This window comes from Callionymus lyra, chromosome 10 (assembly GCF_982586985.1).
Source record: "Callionymus lyra chromosome 10, fCalLyr1.hap1.1, whole genome shotgun sequence".
Taxonomy (NCBI): Eukaryota; Metazoa; Chordata; class Actinopteri; order Syngnathiformes; family Callionymidae; genus Callionymus; species Callionymus lyra.
Window position 1 is genome coordinate 21461253 of NC_141827.1, and position 19060 is coordinate 21480312.

At 41.1% G+C, this 19060-nt stretch overlaps 2 protein-coding genes across 6 annotated transcripts; one reads left to right on the forward strand and one right to left on the reverse strand.

The window, feature by feature from the left end:
* Positions 1-1069: 1069 nt before the first annotated feature.
* On the reverse strand, positions 1070-7659 carry LOC148070948 (F-actin-capping protein subunit alpha-1-like). Its single transcript, XM_087801698.1, has 10 exons — positions 7539-7659; positions 3932-3995; positions 3810-3861; positions 3668-3731; positions 3394-3600; positions 3250-3329; positions 3099-3177; positions 2158-2229; positions 1841-1903; positions 1070-1774 (listed from the first exon to the last, which is right to left on the reverse strand). Exons 1-10 carry the CDS (start codon positions 7572-7574, stop codon positions 1634-1636), a joined length of 858 nt encoding a protein of 285 aa, XP_087657824.1. The 5' UTR covers positions 7575-7659; the 3' UTR covers positions 1070-1633.
* Positions 7660-8792: 1133 nt separating this feature from the next.
* Positions 8793-18549, forward strand: ncoa5 (nuclear receptor coactivator 5). Of its 5 annotated transcripts, none has more exons than XM_087801690.1 (12): positions 8793-8888; positions 9430-9474; positions 10992-11214; positions 11366-11473; positions 12285-12348; positions 13378-13539; positions 13611-13732; positions 13814-13940; positions 14070-14272; positions 14335-14539; positions 14620-14711; positions 17328-18549. In XM_087801690.1, exons 3-12 carry the CDS (start codon positions 11046-11048, stop codon positions 18305-18307), a joined length of 2232 nt encoding a protein of 743 aa, XP_087657816.1. In that variant the 5' UTR covers positions 8793-8888; positions 9430-9474; positions 10992-11045; the 3' UTR covers positions 18308-18549. The 5 variants fall into 5 exon arrangements, with proteins under 5 accessions (XP_087657816.1, XP_087657819.1, XP_087657820.1 ...); XM_087801693.1 differs by having other exon boundaries at positions 13817-13940; XM_087801694.1 differs by having other exon boundaries at positions 13614-13732.
* The last annotated feature ends 511 nt before the right edge of the window (positions 18550-19060 follow it).

Genomic DNA, 19060 nt, shown 5'->3' on the forward strand with positions numbered 1-19060 from the left:
TGGGGGCGCCAATTTGCGTGTAGTTAAAAGTAACAGTTGTCAGATCGTTCGATGATTTAGTTTACAATAAAATAAAACCTTGACTTGTTTGAAAATCTGCTCCGAAGAGAATGTTTTCGATGTTGTGGATTTTAACTGTTTAACCTAAATATTGTTTTTAAGGCTCCTACGTATCCAGGAGGAAGTGTGAGTATGTGGAAAAGATGACTGGGAATAGGAGCAGGAATAACAAACTGTGGTTATTGCTAGTTCTCTTTTTTAGTTTTTGATCATCATCATTTTCAGGAAAATTGTATTATATAACACAAAGTAATGTACTCAATATAATACACATAACATGCAAAAATGTTTTCCCAGCTCAGACATAAATTCATTTTTTTTATGTAATACCATTGACTTTTTATCAATAGCTGGTACTCTGCTGCAAATATATTACATATACTGTATATACTGCATATAGTTTGTGGGCCCTGACACTATTTCTGATGTTCACTTAACTCCTTTGATCTTTTTGTGTTTGAATGTGAAGTGAGTTATTAGTAACAGAGCTTGAAAACGATGTAAACATGAGGACATGTGTGGGCTCGCTGGGACAGGACGGGGGGTTTGGCAGAACTGCAGATATTTGGCTTCTTTCTAAAACTTCACTAGACTCCAGATTCAGTTAGTGTGCAGCATATAAAGAAGAAAGAACCCAACATAGAACATTAGAAAAGCACTGAGGCCCATGCATACCACCACCAAGGAGCTCATCTCTACTTTTATTTTATATTTTTTCTGCTCAGGAAAACTCCTGCGACCCCTCCCGCTGATGATCATAATATGTTCATTTTTTTTAAACTGAGAAACGTAACTTTGTATCGTATTAATTCATATGAATTAAAATGTTTGCTTTAATGTTTACATTAAAGAAAATGAAATTTAAATCCATTTCAAACCAGCTGGGACCTCACACACAATTTCCCCCCAAAATAATTCTGACAGAAGCAGCATCAATACACACACACAACTAAAACACATTTAAGGCACTATTGGTGTTATTAAAAAAAAAAAACAGAAACCAGTGAACGTTGGTGCAACGGTTTTATTTCACGAATAATAAATGTACTTACAGTTTGTATAAAAAATATAGCAAAAGCTGAAGGCAGACAGCTGTCAGAGGGACACAGAAACTTTTACTGTCGGGGGTACAAGGATCGAGGGGGTCGAGGGGGGGTCAGCGAAAGTCTCTCTGAGGAAAACAAAGAACGAGTAAAGAAAAAGAGAGAGAGAGGAAGAGGAGGATATTTTCTTTCTTTTGGCTACAACTCTGCACCCAGAGAGATGTGTGATTAAAAAAACAACCGGTTTGTCGTTCGCTGCCGTCAAGTTTCTCCAGTCGGGTAACAAGTCAAGTTGCATATGTGTTCAAACTATGGGAAGCTCTGGAGGTTAAGAGAGAAGTTAGTAGTCATCGGGGGGACGTCTGCAGAGGCCGAGGGTCCCAAACGAAGAACAAGCGGTTTAAGATGTGAAAGTATTTGACACATTTTCTTTTGGAGATTAGAAGGTTAGAGGAAGAGAGGGGACACGTGTCTGTCCAAGAGATATTCTCGTTGTTGCATTTCAAGAAGACTCGGCGAGGACGACACCTCTAAGCGTTCTGCATCTCCTTTCCTATCTTGTAGCTGAGGATCTTGGTCCAGTCGATCTTGGTGCGGGTGACGGGCAGCTGTCTGCGTAAGGCTTTGAACGTGGTGTCCGACATGGTCTGGTAGTTCTCGCTGATGGCCATCTGTGAAGAGGAGGCTCAGAATCAAGTCTTTGTTGAACGGACGGGTCCGGAGAGTCGCAGCTCTACCTGGTATTCGGTCTCTGCTTTCTCGATGATTTTCACAAACTCCTTGGCTCCCTGGGTTTCGTTCTGGTAAAATAAATTCAGGTTAAACTTGGCCACGTGCAGATGAAATGTGATTTAATTACAGAAACTAATTTACTCTCCTTACAAATCATCGACAAACATCAAGTGGCAACAGAGCCGCTCATCCCTGATATAACTTCTCTGCCACCCATGTTTCATGTCCTGCCACAACCTCAACACCCGTCCAGCTCTAGATCAAAGTAACGGCTCCTGACCTTCTTAACACAAGGTCGTCCGTTCAGAAGCGAGATACTCACAGTGATGTTGATGGACTCTTTAATGTCTTTATGGCTGACCAACTGCACGTTTCCATCCTCGTAATAATGTACCTGCACGTAACAAGACAGTTTAAAGCAGCATTTAGTAACCTTTTGACTTTTTCAGTTTCTTTTGTCCAGTTATGAACATTCATCATGATCACAAGATAACTCCGTTTGAATCATGAACCTTATTCACCGACATGACCACAAAACTGCTTGGATGGTCGTTCACAGCAGTTGCATTCATTGCCATAATGGCTGAAGACTCCAGGATGACCAAACAGTAAACTGACTCGACGAGACTCTCTTGGTTTGTTAGCAAAGATGGATTGTGGCTCCGGGGGCGGGTGTTTTCACAACATTGCAATGATACTCCTCTAACACAGGGGGGAGTCAGAAACAAACATGTTCAATCTTCTGTTGTGCTATTTTGAGATAGACTGGACTTATTAATTTTGTTCACATATGTTACACATTATAGCAACAATATGAAACATTATTATTTTATATTTATGGTTTTATTTTGAATTAATTATCGACACCAAAAAGTACTTAGTAAGTGAGTAATTAGTATTTATAGAGCAAGTTTCAAGACCAGGGTCATAAAGCGCTTAATCAAAAAATAGCCAATAAAATAAATACTTAAAAAGGTCAAGACAACACAGACACGAACACAAGTAAAAACCTGCACAAATAAAAATGTCTTAGGGACTTTTAGAAGTTTACAGGACGATTGAAGAGAAACTCATCAAGTGTTTTTCTTGTTCTTCAAACCAATGCGAATTTATGACATGTATAAACACTATTCAAACAACAGGAGGAGCCGGAAACACCATTTTAATCACTACAGATTGGCTCTTTTAAAATCCCATTTTAAACAACCATTGAGGAGGTTGTTTTAGGTGAGGATGATGTATCCTGGACCTCCTTAGACCCACCTGCACTTTCAAGACTCCGACCACATGGGCTGTAGATTGTGAGATGGTGAACTTCCACTCAGACCTGCAGCGTCCGTTCCTACGACGCAATAGAACCCTGTTAATGAACCGCCGCACAAGCGTGGCAACGCTTTAGCTCGCAGATTTTTACCAGAAGTTCTGAGGCTCGAACTGGTGACCTTCGATGCAGGCGATGATGGTCTGCTGGCCGTCGATGGTTTTCCCGTAAACCTGTGTCGAGACAAGAGTGAGTGATGGTTCCTCTAAGATGGTCGAGGCTGATGGTGTATCTCACGGAGCAGGCGCCGTTGGGGTAGTGATCCTTGACGTAGCTGCGCACGGCAGAATCGCAGGCTTCCCTCCAGGACTTGAGGGACGTCTCGCCCTCGTGGGGTTTGGGGTCGGACGCTTCCATCCTCAGGTGGTCGAACCGGAAGGAGATCTTGTTGTGAGGGTCGTGAAAGCGACCGTTGCCCAAGTTGCCGTGATCCGTTATCAGAACCTTCACAGGAAACAAAGGCCGATAATGACATTTCAAGGCTGCCTCTTAAGGCGTCTCGGTCACTCACCGGGTCTTCACAGCCTTCAATTTTACCCCGGCTGAACTGATCCATGTTGTACTGGGCAAAGGCGCTGTATTCACAGAGAAAAAGGGGAAAAGTCGATGTCAAATATGAAACATTTCTTGGTTCTAAAAGCCAGGAGACTCACTGAGCCGCCCCTTCTCTGAGGAGGTTATCATTGCTGAGCAGGATCCGCACATCTGGAGGACCAAAGAACACAGTCAGGGTCAACCTTTTCCACACCGACCTTGAGCAACAGCGAAGTCTCACCGTTGAACACTTCACCGAACTCTCCAGGAGGAGCGTGGACCACGAAATTAGCTGCAATGCGAACCTACATAAATGAAAATATCATTAGATTCTCAGAAGGAGGACAAGAATATTTGAAGCTGCTTTATTTATTATTAAGCTTCTGTGTTCGAAGTAGTTTCAGGTTGAACAAGGGCTTCACCAAGAGCTAGCGAGGCCTATGTGACCCCTGGAACTGGCCTCTGGAACTGACCCATTCTCCGATCATTACCTCTGCCAAGGAGATTATGTGGTTGTGTGCAAGCAATTTTAACAAAACAGCATACAATCGAATCACTAAACACTTCCATGACTGTTATTGTGCTCGACATTGTTTTAGGGTCGATACATATACAGAGGTTTGACAACAGCTTAACTAACTTGACTAGTTGGTCTCGTTATGAAGGTACAATTCCCAGCTCTTGAATCACACAGGATTTTTAATCATTGTATTGGATGCCGTCACATGATAAAAGCTCCTTGGTGGAGGTACGGCATCATTTTCTGGTTAATTAACATTTTCAGACACAGAGTTTTCCGATACCAGGAACCTGAATAACCACACATCTCTTTTATAGGACCTTTGACTGTTGTAGTGCCATTTGGGTTTCATTGTTAATTTAATGCTAGTGGACCACATTGGATGTATGTTTATGTTCTTTCTAGCTTTTAAGACGGCTTAGTAACAATGTTCAAAAAGCTGCTTAATAAAGTGCATTATTAACATGATGATTATTATTATTATGATTTGTATAATTATTATTATTAGTTCCGTTTATTTAAAAAGAGATATTGATGTCACAGGCGGATATAAGTGTATGATTAGAATTGTAGCTTTGAGTTTGTTCATTCGTAAGGTAAACCTTCCAACTTCACACTGGAGAGAAAAGACACAGTTCCCTCTTATACTCAGACAAAGTATCGGTTTGTATATTTTTAGATTCTGGTCGACTTAACCAGCTTCTCAGACGTGATTATATGTGACCACGGTTTCAAACGTTGTCGTGAAACCCAATGAACGATTCCGAGTCTCATTGGTTTCCGTCGGAAATCCTGAGAATCTGCAGTGAAGCTCACAAAGCGGTAGCTGTTCATTTCTTAGCCAGTGGGCTCGTGAGCTCTATTACAGCCACTCCTTAGACGGAGGCTGTTGCCCAACGTCCTTCTCAGCAGCCAGTGTGCATATGTGAGCAAGTCGTGTCAAAGGGAGAAAGCCCAGTGGGTCTTTAGAAAACAATTAAGAAATAGTTGCTGCTATAAAAGCTTTATATGAGCGATAAAACCCTCTAGGAATGATACGATGATTTTAACACAAATGACAGTGATGACCAGACTTGACATTCAACACAACCATGTATGAAGACATGTTAGCTGTTCACTCCCATCATCGTGACTCAGCAGTGCACACAGTGAACAAAAGAACATTTGATTTATGACGGCAAATCCAATGTTATGACCCCGGCTAGAATCTTGGTCTTGGATATTAAAACTGGTACAAAAGAGGTCGGCAGTTTTAGTAGAATAACAACAGGGGGTGGTTTCACGGCAACAGTGACGGTCGTGTCTCGCAGGCAGACAGTTGTTTAGCCCTTTAGGCAGCAACTGTATTTGACCTACAAATGATGGTCTGTCCAGCTGGAAGGATAAAAGGAACATCACAATGCGTTGCCCGGATTATGTTCGCACGGCAGTGACAAAGCTTCCCAGAGTGAGTTAAGGCAAGAAAAAAAAAACTGAAAGACTAAAAAGTGGAAAAATAAATGAAATATAAGGAGGTGTATCCATTTTTCCTTAAAAATAAATGTCTATCTCTTTGGCTTTCAAATAAAAAAAGTCACCATAATTAGTTTATGGTTTATAGTTCAACAAAGTGTGTGTAAAATATAACAATTCGAATTATTATTATTTATTTTTTTACAATAAACATGCATCATTAAGTCCTCGGCAGGTAAAGGAAGAATTATATCCTGCAAGATTTGGGCAATATTATTTTTCTATCGATATTTAACACCACTGTATAAATTATAATTTTTTTTATAAGCCATTTGGATTTCTTTCTTTAAAAATAGTGCATCATATTTTGAAATGTACCATAGTTAATGGTTGACAGTTAAATAAAGCGCGTTTAAAATCATTTTATTGTATGTACAATTAACCACCGAATATTCATTCATTTTTTTGTTGCACTTAAACTTCCGGACGCTCATTATGTCCTCCGCAGCTAAAGAAACAATGGAATCTGAAATTACTGAGGACGAGAGGATACTGTCGAATCCTGCAGCTTTTCAAGCTGAGATTTATACATAATTTGTTTTAAAAACAAATGAAAGCATGTAAGACTTCATCAAGAGTCATGTGGTTTTTAAATCCTGCAACGCCAGAGTCAAGTACTACAAGATAACACTACACATATATTCATGGTTCTGCTGTATCGCAATATTTTAAAATATATCGTACCGTTGCCGCTGTGTCGTATTGCCAGATCCTTGCCAATACACAACCCTGGTATTAAAACTATATATAATAGGAATGGTCATACGGGGTTAACAGAATGAATACAACAATCTTAATTAAAAATCTAAAGTAAAAAATGTAAACTTTATAAGTTTTGTTTCTGTCGACATAATTTTACTGTTTCATGAGCAAATGAAATGATGTTAAGAAACAAGGGTTGAATCAAAGTTTATTGTTAATTTGGAATGATTTGAATTCAAAAAAAAATAATTTTGGGAATACATTTGAAAATATGTTTTGGTGATTAAAACTAAAGTGAGTTTAGCATTAATTTAATATAATTTAAATTCGTTTAAATCATCCTAAAATGTCGAACACATTCTCCATAAACATGTCAACTACTATAGAAAAATGTCTACTGCGAATCTTACAGATGTCACTTGATATATTACATTAAACTGTCCGTAGAAAATGGAGAATCCCAAGAGATAAGATGTGTAATGGTCGACTTTTGGTAAATAAACGAATGATTTGGAGAAGTATTGTCTACATTCCATGGGTTTGTGGAATGTAACGTCTTGACATGTAACAGCAGGAAGAGCCTCAGAAGACACGTCAAGTCCCGACATGATCGCAGCAAAAAGGTGACGGAAAACAGAGCAACAAGCACGTACTTTTAATACGTAAATATTAAGTTGATGGATGTGATGTTCGGTTCCGAGGCAGACATGACGTGTCGTCAGCAGATACAGAGACTCCAGCAGACTGGGTGTGGGTCGCTGCCCTGTCATTGACCAACATCGCAAAATGCAGGAAGTAGCTGCACTTCCTTGGCTTTAGCATTAGCTTTCAACTTGTGTACACGCTCACAAATATACAGGATTTAAAGAACTGCATGTTTGTCGAGCGTTTATGGAAAGAAAATGTTGAATTAAAAAGGTTTAAACACAGAGAAACAACATATGGTTCAGTGGATTCAACTGTCAAACACATCCCTGCCTCGGCTAAGCTAGCTCCCCCAGCTGACAACAAACACATCGCGCTGGCAAATAGAAACACACGATAGAACGTCTTCGAGATGCACAGCAAATAGAATTATATTTATAATGACTTAGTGTCGTTTAGGTGTCAATACCTTCTCTTCGTCGCTGATCTCTTCGAACTCTGCCATCTTGCCTGATGAGACGTTAACAAAGCGACTACCGGGGTTGCCAAGTATGCGCGTCTCCTCCCTGATGCTCACGGCTCTCTTTAGATGGCTGGATAATGCGGAAAAGACAAGTGTTTTGGCAACCCACTCCCATCGATGTTGACTAGATAACGCTGTCACTTAGACGAGGACACAATCGAACTGTTTATTTTATTTTATTTACAAACATAAATAAAAACAGGTTCACGGTGACATATAATCTGTAATTGTTCCCGATTAAAAATATATTATGCAATTGTATGTCTAAATTTCACATCCACATAATGAACCAGGCAAACTAATTACTATAATTATTTTCTTAAAAATCTTATTTATCTTAAAATAATTCATAATATATACTTATTAATAATACAATAATAAATAATTGCCTGATTCAATCTTTTATCGTTTTAACTAAACCATTTAAATAGAAAAAAACAATACCTGTACTCTATTTTGTTTTTAAGAAGTTAACTGGGGGAAAATTATAATAGTTAATATTCAATATTTAACTAAAACTTACAGTGCAAAAAATATGAACTATAGAATTATAGCAGTTGCTTTTCAAAGTGGGGCCATTGTGGCGCCTTCGAATATTAGAGCGGCTCGAGAAATGGAATTAATACAACAAAATATGAAACATTGTTAAACCATTTGTTATAAACATACAACACGCAAACTGACTTGAATTTGTTTATTTTTTCTCCAATACAGTCTTACTTAAACTGTAAAGTGTCTTAAGATATAATATGACACTTTAAATAAAACCGAATTGAATTGAATTGAATTAGTAAAGGAAATACACTCTAGATGTTGGTGTTTCTTTGTATATTTTGAAGTCTTTTTGTGTTTTGTAAAGGGCTATATGTCAGTGATGTTTTGTGGCCTCGCACTATAATACACCCAAGTATATTTCTTATCAGCTAAAAGATTATTCCGTTTAAAAAAATAAATACACAAGGCCTTATATATGTTTGTAAACATACTGTATATAGTAATTTATTTTAAGATGTGAAAAAGCAAACCTCTTCAAATTGAAAATAATAACCATTACGTGTCCTAATTTAATATGATATGATATTCATTAATATCCTATTTTTATACGCGTCTCAATAATATTTATCTTTCATTTTCGATTTCTTGTACTGATTTAGTGCGTGCTGTATGCACTAACACCGTGTGACCACTGGGGGTAATCATGTCCATTGGTTAGCGGCAACCAGCACGCCATTCAAATCAAGAAGAAGAGCTCGTATTGTGTGGATTTAGCAGTGGTCGATCGTCTTATCTGTCGATGTAAGTCAACATTTGACTTATTGTTCAACAATTTCTGTTCGAAAATGTGTCATAATTTTGTTGAATTAAGCACATTCACCGACTACTTTTTTGCCATGTAGAGTAACTAGGTCGAGTCGCGGGAAGCTAACTCGACTTAGCATGCTGCTACCATCAGCTGGTTCTGTACGTCCTTACGTTTGCGACGAATACGACTTCATTTGAGCCTCTGTGGTGTAACAAATGGCCTGCTTTTTAAGTTGCTTATCGTTTTAAATTGAAAATGCGACATTGCACTCTGGTGTCGTCAGTGTGGACTCCATGTTGAAAAGGAAAAAGTCGCAAACACGGATGTTCAATATGACCCTCGCAGGTGTTTAAATGAAACGTTTATTTAGACGTTTGTATGAGAAAATACACATGAATTCAATTGAAAACGACTGAAGGGTAACTCTAGGCCTACACAGGGCTGTAAAATGTCCATGTGTTTAGTTTCACTTTGATGTGTATTTGTGCTCATTCATACTTTGTCACTTTAAAGTATTTTCTTTTCTCCCTGTAGTCCTGTGGGAAGCTGAGGAGACTCATCTTCAAAGTTCCTGTCCAGGTGAGAAGCTGATTATTAAACAGCATTTCTAAGTAGATAAACTCCAAGCTCTGTACATAACATTTCTTTAAATTAAAAATCCTTATTCAATTTGGTAATACGTTTTTGTGGAAAGTGTTCATCTTGAGTTACAATTCAGATATAATATCTATGGCTAAATAGGTTTAGCCATTTTACCTTAAAGGGATAATACTTCCAAAATGTACATTAAACTCCCTTTACTCGACCAAGGGGTGAGATCATTTTGTGAGTTATGCCTGTCTTTGGTGTTAGTGGCAGAGGTGTGTTTATCTTCTGAAAGGACCACACCACAAAATCCTCATAATACCTCCATAGTACTTGTCTGCAATGTCCCTACTGTATAAGCCCTGACATGAGAAATTAAACAAGTCTATATTTTAAGATGGTTTGCAGCAAAAGCTTTCAATCTCACTCCCGACACCGGCATAGCCGTGAACTGAGACACACGGAGCTCTTGCAAGTATATTAAATGTAAAGGACATTATTATAACTTTACATTTTTTATTGCTGCTTGGCTTTTTGTTAAGTAAAGACCATCACAATCTCATAATAATGGATTTTTTTTTGCTTAAAACATTTTTTTTTTTACAAAACTTCTGGGAATTGGTTATATTATTCCATGCATCCAAGATCTGCTTTTCTGAGGTAGTTATCTCCCAAAGTGACATGACAAAATGTGTATATTGATGTTTAATGTCTAATATACAATTTGACACTTCATTCTGTAATAGAAAGTAGCTTTTACATACGTAAGCCATAAAAATGGTGATCGATGGGACATTGTAGTTGAGGTTCCCCATATAATGAAGTCACTAACATTACATTCAGCAAGCAATCCAAACAATGTGATCGTTCACAGTCTTCCACACCAGCTGTGGCCTCTGTTTCTTTTTGAAAAACATCTAAAATGTTCCTCTTCTTTTCAGACATTTATAGTCTCTCTTTTTTTGTCCAAATGTAAAAATTTCAATTATTGAGCGAAGGCATTTCTTTCCTGATGTATTTGTGACATTCTTCCAGTAAACCTCTGTGCTGTTAAAGCATTGGCTAAAGAAAGCTAAACACTATAGTTATCAGTAGCACTTTGTTACTGCTCTTTATATCGTTGCAAGCACAAATTATTTCTGTTCTCCTAAAAAAAATGACTATTTGTCCGTTTCCTCCTGACATTTGCACTAAACCTTTCACCGTGGAAACCAATTTGCATTTTTGGACACGTCTGATTCACGTCTGCATTTACGATGCGCAGTGGAACTTTCATTTCTTGATTTCCATTTGGACCAGCCATGAATTAAAAAAAAAAAACAACCCCAGCGATAACATTTTTGGGTTTCCTGAGGTTGACCTTACTCGTTGTCGTCGCGCTTCATTTCAATTGCGTTGATTTGTCTTTTAAACTACACCCTTTGATCTTCAGGAGAATTTGATCTCTTTTGTGACTCATTGACATTTTCCAGGATCTTTGATGCCATTTAAATCGCCTTTATGTCAACTAGGCGATTTGTGCTCAAGCATTTGAACGATAAGAAGCAAGAGATTGGATTTCAATCATGTCCCGCCGAAGGAGTCCAAGCCCCTCCCTGGGCCGCTTTGCACACGCCTGCAGCAGCAACAACCCTCGAGATTTGGAGAGGAGGATTTTTGTCGGAAATTTGCCGACATCCGACATGTCAAAGAAGGATCTGGAAGAGCTGTTTACAGTGAATGGGAAAATTGTTGGTCAGTAAATGCAACACCTCCTCTACTGCTCCCGTTTGTGAAAACATTTATTAGTTAGAATTATTATATTACGACTGGTCGTCTTTTGAAAAAGCCGGCATTTCCATCAATTATTTTCCAGTATGAACAACCTTAAATCTCCCTCTTTCAGGCGTATCCCTCTTTCGTGGATATGGATTTGTTCAATTTGATCGCGTTGAAGAGGCTGAAGCGGCAAAGATGGCCCAAAAAGGTCGAATATATAAAGGTTATAAATTAGGTAAGACTCAACAACTGTGGTTGCATCCCGATGATTTTGGTGAAGAGCAAATGACTATGCATTTCAGTTTTTAATTTGCATTTTCAGAAATTAAATGTGTTGTAACATTACAGGATTTGTCTTTTCTCTTTCTTTATGAAGGTTTATGTAACGACTTTAACAACTTCTCTTTTCTCTTAATGTTTCTGAAATTGTAGTTATTAATGCATTATTTAATTAGAATTTCGATTTTTGTGACAAAAATGTTATTTTTACATGTCCATTCACTCTGGGTCAGCTTAGTGTCCGTATGTTTATTGCACGCTGTCCCGAAATAAATTGGATTATTATGTTCAGACGTTCAAATCAAATGGGTCTTTCTCACTCATTGGTGAGGAACAAAGTTGGAAGTTTCCAATGACCCAATGTGGCCTTAAACCTTTTTGATGTTAAACCATTTCCCGATAGAGATATCCAGAGGGATTAATGAAGTTTATCCATCCTAACTCCCCGTAATACTGCCGTAGTAAATGCTGTTTAAAGTGTTCAAAACAACCAAACGCAACACGAAAATATCCTCGAGTATTTCTACTTAGTATCTTCCTATTTGGAATTCACACTCGACGTAAAAGTTTTGTACCGTAAAATTTGTCGCGTCGTAACAAACGAAGATATCCGACGTGTTGAATTCCTTATCCGTTTAAAATTCACCTTCTGAAAGTCTGGAACTCCTCTGGATCGTTGCAATCATGTTGATGTGGCGTCTCTAATTTGCGTGAACCTGATTTTAATGTGACTGTTTTGTTCAATGTTTGGATTGGTTTATTTGCAGATGTAAAAATGGCAGTGGAGGGACGGCAAGCTAAACCTCCGTCGCAGCAGAGCCCTCCTCGCAGGTAAAGTAATCCCTAACGCGTCCGAAGAACCCCCCCACGTTCCCTGACCGGCCAATAAAAAGCGTATTTTACCAGATTTTCATTTCTACCGAAGGACCGCTTAAGACTTCTGAATCCACAACACAGTTTTGGACACACAAAGGGTGCTGGAGTGGAAAATTCCAACATGTGTAGAAATAACGAGCAGTCTGAGTGTTCTCATAAAGTCTTGTATCTGACTCATCTGCCTGGATCATTTCTTTGCGTTTAGTTGGACCATGACTTGATCATATTAACTACGCCAGCCTCGTTGGGAAACGTCGATCCTCGACACCACCGTCTCGCCTGATGTATTCGATCAATTTCTCAAATGACCACTTGCTGTTTTTAAGCACAACGTCTGATTAAAATGTTGCATTTATCCTCAGATACTTTATTAGTCATAGGTGTTGCTGTGAAACAGGTTTTGCTCTGGTTATCAGATTTTTTCACCACTAGATGAGCGAGTTCCTTCAGTCACACAAAACAAATATTTGGATCATACAATCAAATGTCATTGCGACTGATTCAGAATGAGATGGTTTCATTCATCCAAGTATTTCTTCATTGTCGAAAAAGGTGTCAAAGTTAGGAAAAGGTTCAAGTATCCAAAATCCTCATTTATGGACGCATTTTTGAATTTTCATCGCATTAGTTTTCGATTCCTCGCTGCTAATCTTCGTGTGCGACAAACTACTTACGTTTTCATGTCATTCCCTGGAGAAACGTCTTCCCGTTGGAACCTCCGACTATCATTTTCGCAGCTGTGAGATTTGTTGCTGGACCGCTCTTGTGAACGCACACTTCCGCGAGATTGTCGCAACTCTCAAAGTCCCAACATCACCCATTGGGGCAAACCATTCGTAAAACGGTGGTGTGCCATTTTCTCGTACATTGCGACTCAACAACCAAAATGCTGCCTTCTAAATCCTGTACACGGATTTATAAAACACTCGTAAAAGTTTGAAATCGGTCCAATGTTCTCGCAGTAACTGAGCACTGTTTTCTCAGAGGCAGCTATGGGGATGGCAAAGATTCTCGGACTCGGTCCCGTTCACCGGCTTATCCACGGGATGGACGGGACTCCAGAGATTCCAGGCCTCCTGGGTACCGCGAAGATTTCCGATACCGAAGCTCAGAGCGGGAGAGGGACCCTCGAGAACCCACACATGGGTATCTTATACATTCTTCTGGTCTCCTGTGAATTTGAGTATTCCTCTGAGGCTCACATGTTTTTGCCACAGCAGGGACGAATACGGCAGGGTGTACCGAGGGGGAGCAGCTGCCGACGACTATTACAGGAGAAAGGAAGAGCCCTTCAGAGACCCCTACAAAGACCCTTGGAATGGACGTCGTGAAGCAGAAGGTTGGTGTTGGGTTCAGGGTTGTCTTTAAGTACGGAATTCTTGATCAACGTCATGACATCTGTTGCTTTCTAACTGGACAGCAGAGGAAAGACCAGAAGAAAGACGCCGTAACGAACTGTATCGTCAATATTATGAAGAAGTGCAGCGACGCTACGACCTGGACCGACCAGTCGACTGCTCTGTGATCGTGGTCAACAAGGCCCAAAAGTAAGTCCTCCCTGTAAACGCAGTGACGCCTCTTTTGTGTTTTGATTTGAGTCGGATTGCATCCCATCCTGCTTCTGAATTGAGACACGGTGTAGAAAATAGCGTCTCATTTTGCGATCAAATCAACAGTAGGGAATATGCAGAGACGGTCGGAAGGAAGGTCCGTGACTTGGGCATGGTGGTGGATCTGATCTTCCTCAACACCGAGGTGTCTCTGACCCAAGCGCTGGAGGATGTTGGGCGCGCTCGCACGCCATTTGCCATCATCATCACCCAGCAGCATCAGATGCACCGCTCCTGCACCGTCAACATCTTGTTTGGAACTCCTCAAGGTAATGAAGCGCGTCGACTCCGGGTTCAAAATCTGTGATCTTACGCTTTCTTGTGGTTGCAGAGCACCGGAACATGCCCATGCAGGACGCCATGATGCTCGTAGCTCACAACTTTGACACCTACAAGGTTGAAAACCGCGAGAAGGAACGGGATGAAATAGCCCGGAAGGCAGCCAAGATGGCGGACGATGTTCTGCTGAGGGAGGCGGACAGAGAAGCTCACCCCATCTCTGTGCTGACCACCATCACCCTTCTGGCAGAGAACAGGTGAACTTGAGATCCACTCTGACTCTATTTTGACGGAGAAAGAAACAAATTATTTAATATTTTTGTCCGATTACCTGTAGGTTTTTGACTCCTGATGAACTGGATCGACTTGTTGCGTATTTGAAGGATAAACGAGCTCGATTATCGAGGACGCCCGCAGACGCTCATGCAGGTGAGAACACGTGTTCAAGAGCCTATGGCTTTAGTAGTTTGTTTGCACCAAAGCGAGGAGGTTCTTAAGCTCCAAACATGTGTTCGCTGTCAGTCAAAGGAACATGTGTAAGTTCAGTGTAGTAACAATAATAATAATAATAATAATAATAATTTAAATGATCTGAGTTATAGGCAATGTTTCCCCGTTGATTCTGTTCACCCATGAGTGAATGAGTCACCCACTGGTTTTTAGTTTTATAAACTATATATGGACAGTTTGCTGGACATTTCTAATGTATCTGTACATGATGTCCATCTGAGTGATCATTCTCTTGTCTTGTTTAACCTGGACTTCATCCCTGAACCTAAGCCTTTGAAAGTTAGGTCTCAGAGGCGTGTCATCTCAGCTGATAATGCAGACAGTTTTTCTGCTATGTTTGACCCTCTTTTTTTTGATGACTGCCCAAACGTGTACAGTTTGATTCACTGTTTCACGACTCATTGTGTTGAAATACTGGATCAAGTGGCACCTGTTTAATCGAACTTGAAAATTCAGAAAAAATGGTTCCCTTGGACAAATAAAGATCTCCTGAGTCTGAAGAGACTTTGTCGAAAGACTGAGCGTCTCTGGAAGTCCACTAAACTTGAGGCACACAGACTTCACCTCAGGGATCTGATGTCTTCTTACAATGAGATGGTAGAAACTGCTAGATCTGATTACATCAGAAAACTGGCTGACAGCAATGCATTGTTGAGATTTTTCATTGACAAAATTAAATTGATCAAAGAGAAAATCTCTCCCCCTTTGTTTGGAACCCCTACTGTCTCTGAGCCCCTCTCCTCCTCTTGGTCTTCCTTCACTGCTGTATCTTTGGGGGATATTTTGGCACTGGTGAACAAGATGAAACCCTCCTCTGGCTCAGATGACGTCCTTCCTTGTAGGTTTTTTTATCAAAGTATTTGATGTAATTGGCCCCTGGGTTACCGATATGGTGAACCTCTCCCTTTCCACGGGGGTTTTTCCCAATGCATTTAAACATGACATTTTGGAGCCTCTGCTCAAAAAGCCAGGCTTAGACCCAACTGACCTCCTTAATGTCAGGCCTATTTCTAAGCTCCCAATCTTTTCCAAGATCTTGGAGAAGGTGGTGTCTGAGCAGCTATCTTTGTTCCTGGATCAGAGCGAATTCCATGAGAAGTTTCAGTCTGGCATCCGTAAACATCACTCTACGGAGAGACAGCTTTATTTAAAGTGTCCAGTGACATCATGATGTTGGCTGACTCTGGGTAAATTCACTGTTCTGGTTCTCTTGGATCTGTCCTCAGCCTTTGACACAGTTGATCACCAGATCCTGCTGAGTAGACTGAGGGATGAAGTGGGACTGTCTGGGTCTGTATTAGAATGGTTCTTATCATCCCTTTCTTTGGTGTATCTGCCAATCAAATGAGGTCTGAATCGGCAGATCTGTTGTGTGGAGTCCCTCAAGGTTCTGTTCTGGGTCCTTTATTGTTTTTTGATTCCCCTCGGTAAAATCATTCAGAGATTTCCAGATGTTTCTTATCACATTTTTGATGATGAAATCCAGCTCTACTGCTCTTTTGATCCAACTGAGCCCCAAAGGCTGAACAGCTTAGTCAATTGTTTGCTAGAAATCAAACAATGGCTGAGTGAAAACACTTTGCAGCTAAATGTGGACAAAACTGAAACTTTGGTGATTGCTCCTGATGATAAGATTCCGGGTTGAGTCAGTACTTGGGTGACTTAGGTCAGTCTGTCAAACTGAGCCTGAGCAACCTGGGTGTTGTATTTAATAAAGACATGTCACTAGTTCAACACTGCAGAAAACTGACCATAAACTGTTTCCTTCAACTGAGAAAAATCTCTAAACTTAGGAAAATATTGTCACAACATGATCTGGAGCTTGTAGTCCATGCGTTTGTTTCTTCTCGCCTGGACTATTGCAACAGTTTGTTTTAATGTCTTAACATGCATTTGATTCAGAACTCTGCAGCAAGAATTCTGACCTCAAGTAGAAGAACTCGCATTTCTCCGATCCTTAAAACTCTTCACTGGCTTCCAGTTTCTTTCAGGATCAACTTTAAAATTCTGGTTCTTACTTTCAGAGCTATTCATGGTCAGGCTTACATCACTGATCTGATCCAGTCTTACACCCCAGCTCGGGCTCTGAGGTCTGTGGATCAGAATCTACTGTTCCACGCACACGGTTCAGGACCAGAGGAGAGAAATCCTTCCAGGCTGTTGCACCTAAGCTTTGGAACGATCTTCCTCTCTCTTTGCGCTTGATGGATCTACTGACTCCTTCAAGAAACGTCTTAAGACGTTTTTATTTGTTCAGGATTTTCCTTGATTTTCTGAAACTCGCAACTGTTGTGTTATCAGTTTTATCTTGATCTTTAAAATATATACTTTATTGAATATTGTTTTGATTGTTTAAGCGCTTTGTGACCCTGGTCTGGAAAAGCGCTATACAAATAAAAATGACTTAATTGCAGTTTGATTTTGAAAGGTAACTCCTGGTTCCTTTTCCTCCACTACTCTTAGCTGCGCTGAACTGAATTTATAAGATATACTGGCATGGCTTGTTGAATGTCTGAAGTGACTTTTCTTTTCCAGCACCAAGCCTCGCTGTGCGTCCTGACATCCAGCCTGCTGCTGCACTTGCACAGCCCCTTGCATCCCATACGCCCCTTGCCTCCCACCAGCCTCTTGCATCCCACCAGCCTCTCTCCTCCCATCAACCCCTCACCTCCCACCAGCCCCTCACCTCCCACCAGCCCCTCACCTCCCACCAGCCCCTCACCTCCCACCAGCCCCTCTCATCCCACCAGCCTCTCTCATCCCATCAACCCCTCTCATCCCATCAACCCCTCTCATCCCATCAACCCCTCTCATCCCATCAACCCCTCTCATCCCATCAACCCCTCTCATCCCATCAGCCTCTCTCATCCCACCAGCCCCTCTCATCCCACCAGCCCCTCTCATCCCACCAGCCCCTCTCATCCCACCAGCCCCTCTCATCCCACCAACCCCTCTCATCCCACCAGCCTCTCTCCTCCCACCAGCCACTTCCCTCCAATCCACCCATGTCCTCCAGTCAGCCCCTCCCCACCCACACAGCTGCCCCTGCCAGCCACCTCGGCCTTTCAGGGGCTTCACCCGCCAACTCCAACCTGAACAACCAGCAGGAGCTCCAGGCGAAGATCCTCAGCCTGTTCAAAAGCAACAGCTCGTTGTCTGCCTCCTCTGGACAGCTGCCCTCGGCCACCCAGCAGCCACAGCAGCACCACTACAACTCTCATCCTGCTCCACAGGGCATGACCCAAAGCGCCATGCCTGGCTCCAATCAGTCTTCCCAGCAGGGCTATGGTACCCCACAGCCCCGCATGGCAATGCCCCCTGGTGGCCAAAGGCCTCAGAACCCCTCTGGCATTAATTTAGAAAACCCAAGCCTCAAGAAGGCGCTGGATACCATCATGCAAGGCGGGCAGTCCATCAACCGCCTGGTTACCGGAGCATCACAGGAGCAGCCACAGAGGCCACCCCCCAACATGGGCCACGCCCCGCCCATGTCTATGTACCCCCGACATTACTGACCTGTCGCCTGCGTAGAGTTCACTCTCCAGCTGCTTTTGTAAACGTTTTAATTTTCTTTTTTAAATTCCATTAAGTAGGTGAACTGAGGAACAGAGTCCCAGTCGGATCAAACATTCATTGACGGAAAGATTTTGTGTCGTTTGTAAAGTTTGTTTTCTTTGAAGATTGTTTTATTGTGTTCTGAAGGCTGTGACTCTGACATTTTGACTAATAAAGAAGCACACCTTTTACCACCTGAGAACTGTTGCGTTGGGATTTCTTTGCGAATACACATACATTATTTCACATTAAAACCTTTTAATTTGGATCATTTCTACATGGCACATGTCTTAAGAAATGGACACAAATGGCTCTGTATTTGCAGATTGATCCTATAAAATATACAATGTATTAACCAATAAAGAATAAACTGAACAATCCACAGAGTACAATCTAACCTGGTAAGAAAACTAACCAGAATTTAACCCCGAGTGCATGGAAAGTACCAGGCCACGATGTAAGAGTGAAGTGAGAATTAAAAGTGTGAAAGAACAGGAAACCGCAGAACTGGTCTGATGACGGTCAGTGTCTTGAGTCAAAGGTTCACGTCTGGGGAGACTGGGAGACACCCTAATCTGCCCAGCAACCTGACGTGTACCAACCCACAACGAGGTCCGGGTCCATGGAGCCAATCCGGAGCGTCCTCGCCCAAGCTCGACTGTATGAGAAATAACTGTTTCTGCGCTTCTGTCATCAGTTGGTAGGCCGTATCT